The following is a 4,046-nucleotide window of genomic DNA, read 5'->3' as shown; positions in this document are numbered from 1 at the left end:
AAGCGTAGTAGAAGACATGGATTTCAGCATAACACTGCTATTTCATATCTCTTGAAGAAGAGTCTTCCACCACCCACCCTTACGACTCTCTCTGTAGCCCAACCGTAAGAGGAAGATGTTACATTCCAATTAGGGAGCAAAACCTCCTGTTCTTTTAGAGTAGAGTGGGTTTTGGAACCGCTAAATTAAAATCACAACTAATTCATTTCCCTATCTGGACTACACCAGTTATACAAAAAGAACAGAACAGATTAGCAGCGCCCACGCTGTGGAATACCCCAGGGTCTTCTCCCATTTGTCCTCTGCGCCTCTTCCCCATGTCGTCCACTTTCTGCTGAACTGCTTCTGCAGTACTAAGACAAAAAGTTGATGTAAGAGCAAGGACAGGCAAATACAAACCAAAACATTGAAAACAGTACACAAAATCAACATCTGAACATAGCATGCACAAGCCAAGAGTCACTGGCAGAATGAAAGACAGGCAGAAACACTAAGACCACTCTGGCTGCCTCCAACTTTCCTCAGTATCTCAACTCAACTGAGCATTATAAAAATACTCTTAAGTATGGAAGAAAAGTTGAAATGAAGGCACTTCCAATGCTAAGAACACTGATTTGGAGGGCAACTTAAATCTACCAAAAGTCACAAGGTGAAGTGGTCCTTTTGATTCACAAGGCAACACAGAAACCCACCCAGCACATACACAGAAGACCCTCTCAGATGAGGATCTTTTCACAACTGGCAATCCAAAAGGAAGATGCCAGGGGCCAGTGTGAACACTGTCTGTACCCAAATTCTCTACACATGAAGCATCTTTCCAAATACGTCCTCCTTAAACAGCCACCAGCACCTATTCCCAAAAAACTCCTTTTAAACACAGAATCACAGAATTGTAGGGGTTGAAAGGGACCTCCAGAGATCATCGTGTCCAACCTCCCCTGCTAAAGCAGCCTACCTAGGACAGGTCACACAGGTCGGTGTCCAGACAGGTCTGGAGTATCTCCAGAGAAGGAGAGATCCCCCTCGCAGGGGATATGCTCCAGGCCCTTATTCAGTGTAGCTGTGAAGAATAAAAGGCCAGCCCTCAACCAACTCAGGGTATATTAAGACTGAGTGATTACAGGACCTACTGGAGGACACCCTACCTGCTCAGCAGTTACAGAATGCTAATGAGACCTCCAGGTCCAATCCCAATCAGGCTCTATTATGACACGTACCTACATGTCACGCTGACCATTGTGACTTACCACAGAAGCAGAGAATGCTGGGAGTTGGAAGGGCCCTCTTCACAGCATCTAGTCCAACCCCCCTGCCAGAGCCACATCTCCTACAGCAGGCTGCCCAGGACAGCATCCAGGTGGGCTCTGAGTAGTGCCAGAGATGGAGACTCCGCAACTTCTGGGCAGCCTGTCCCAGTGCTCTACCACCCTCACAGGAAAGATGTTCCTCCTGATGTTTAGGTGGAACTTCCTATATACAAGTTTATGCTCATTGGCAAGATTATTCCAGCCCCTTCTGCTCCAGCTAAACTCCCAAATGCCAAAAAGCTCCATTGCTTGCTGCTTCAACAGAAGATCAGCCCAGTATTTACCACACAGCATCCTCTCCCACTGCTTCCCTCCTTGAACTGTGTATGGGATTTGCATGGCAAAGTTTTGGTAGGGGGGCAGGGGGGAGCTACACGGGGACTCACTCTTGAGCAGCCTGCTCCTCAAGGTCTGCACCCTTCAGAGACACATTACAAGATTTCCTTCAGGGGACAGCATTTCTCTACAAAACCAAAGGGAATTCCAGCTAAAACTTTTATATGACTGTTGAACTTTTGGCATTTCTGCAAGGAGAACCTATCACCCTGACTACACGAGGAAAGCTGTGATGACAATGAGGGGGCTCTTGTTCAGTTCACAAGCTAAAGTTTCTTTGGGAGTGCCCCAAGCTAAGCTGCGTTCTGAAAAGGGCAGAAAACTTGGTGACATACCTTCATGAGACAGGCCTTTTGACGAGGACGACTTCAACCACCTGTCTCTTTACTGGGACACCCCAGGAGCGCAGTGCCAGGGGAGCAGCCCGGCCCTGCTCCAAGCGAGCCCATTGCTCAGCCCAAGGCCTGGCTCCAGGGTGAGGGACCCCACAGGGCCACAAGTATCACCTAACAGTCCAAGCAAGTGCCTCTGCCTGGAATAGGACTCACTGGGAGATGCTGACCACTAGTCTGTCCTGGCTTATTTATGTAATGGTGGTTCTGAGTCCTGCTCCAAGTGGCAGCAACAGGAGAAGGGGCTGCAGTTCCTCACAGCCAGCACCATCCCTAAGACACCAGGCCAGCATAGATGACAAGTAGCTTCACTTGTGGGAACCAGGAAAGACCACGAGTCTGGGCCACGTACGGGAGAGTCTGGGGAGGTCTCAGCCAAGGGCTGGGCTGGTGGGCAGAAGGCACAGCTACTGGAGAGGCCATAGGCCTGGGGCCCATCTGTGTCTGCACATGATGTAACTGAGAAGACAGGTCATTCAGGGCCAGCTAGTGGCTTGACTGAGCATCTAAGGAGATGGAGAGGGCTATACAGAACACACGCACGCACACGTGCACACACATGGGATCAAAATGCCAACAACCAGAGCAGGGCTGTTGTGTGCCTCTGGGGAAAGCAGAGCAAACTACAGGCAAACCGGTGCCCAAGAACAAAAAATACAGACATGCATGTTGCACATACGCACCTCTGTGTGCATTTTCCCTCTAATGGTTTTTCACCCCCCTAGCCAGAGAGGCAACAAACATCAGGCCCTTTGTACTGTCAACGGGGTTCAGCCAGACCGAACATGCAGCACTTGGAAATGAGGACATTTTAACTAAGAGACTTTCTAACAGCAGCGGCTGTTGGTGCGCTCTTAGCGGGCGGGGGCGGTGCCGGCACCGCAGTGGGATGGGGCTGCTGGAGCAGAGCGAGGCTGCCTTCGGCTCCTCGGACCTTTACCGCGTCCTCGGCGTCCGCCGGGAGGCCTCAGCCCAGGAGATCCACCGCGGTTCCCACCGCGCCTCGCTCCGCGTCCACCCTGATCGCGCTGAGCCCGATGCGAAGGAGGAGGTGACGCGGTGGTTTCAGATCCTGGGTGAGGCGTACGCCGTCCTGAGCGACGCGGAGCAGCGCGCGGTGTACGATGAGCAGGGCACGGGGGATGAGGAGGGCAAGGCCCTTCGTGGCGAGCGGGACTGGCAGGAGGACTGGCAGCTGCTCTTCAAGAAGGTCTCTCTGAAAGACACTGAAGACTTTGAAAAGAGCTATAAAAATTCTCAAGAAGAGCTGGCCGGTACTGAAGCAGCGTACGTGGATTTTGAGGGGGACATGGACAGGGTAATGGAGTCTGGGCTGTGCCTGGACTATACAGACAAACCCAGAATATGGAAAATCATAGAAAACACCATCGATTTCGGAGAAGTCCCATCCCACCGAGGCTTTGTAGAAGAGTCGAAGCAGAAAAGGTTCTCAAGAAAACGCTGGGCAGAAAAAGAAGCGAGAGAGGCAGAAAAGATGAAGAACGAAGCGGGCCTCAGTGGAGAAGATGATGTGAAAGCGCTGATTCAAAGCAGAAATTAACATTGAAAAATGGAAACGGAGGGCTTGTTGGCACAACTGGAAGCAAAATACAGCAACAATGCTAAAAAAGGAGGAAAGAAGAAAAAATAATTAATTTTTTTGGGAGCTGGCTGTGTTGTGTGCTGTCTCCTCCACTTGTCAGTAACAGAGTTCCCTTAAGTATCTCCTTCCCTTGTTATTCCTCAAATTCTTCCCTGAAATTCTGCTTTCACTGCCGTGCCTGGGAAACCAGTGCTTATCCTGATTTCCTCAGGCAACTAATGCCTTGTGCTCTCTATCCACAGTACCTCATGTGATCCCATGGTGCAAAAAGCCCCGTGACATTTGCAGTGTTTCCTGATGTTCATTATCAGTTATTTAACATTATTTGAATTGCTTGTTGTATGCTATATACCAAAATATTGTCAATTCCCCGTTGTTTTTCAGTCTTTATCTATTCTTTCTTGTAGT

At 49.9% G+C, this 4,046-nt stretch overlaps 1 protein-coding gene across 1 annotated transcript; it reads left to right on the top strand.

The window, feature by feature from the left end:
• Window positions 1-2,924: 2,924 nt before the first annotated feature.
• LOC311202287 (dnaJ homolog subfamily C member 9-like) lies at window positions 2,925-3,596 on the top strand (the record flags this gene model as incomplete). Its single annotated transcript, XM_084276841.1, has 1 exon — window positions 2,925-3,596. One exon carries the CDS (start codon window positions 2,925-2,927, stop codon window positions 3,594-3,596), a length of 672 nt encoding a protein of 223 aa, XP_084132967.1.
• Between the last annotated feature and the right edge of the window lie 450 nt (window positions 3,597-4,046).

The sequence above is a fragment of the Gallinula chloropus genome (genome assembly GCF_964237585.1).
Source record: "Gallinula chloropus genome assembly, chromosome: 29".
NCBI classification, from domain to species: Eukaryota; Metazoa; Chordata; class Aves; order Gruiformes; family Rallidae; genus Gallinula; species Gallinula chloropus.
This window is presented reverse-complemented; position numbering and strand designations above follow the sequence as displayed.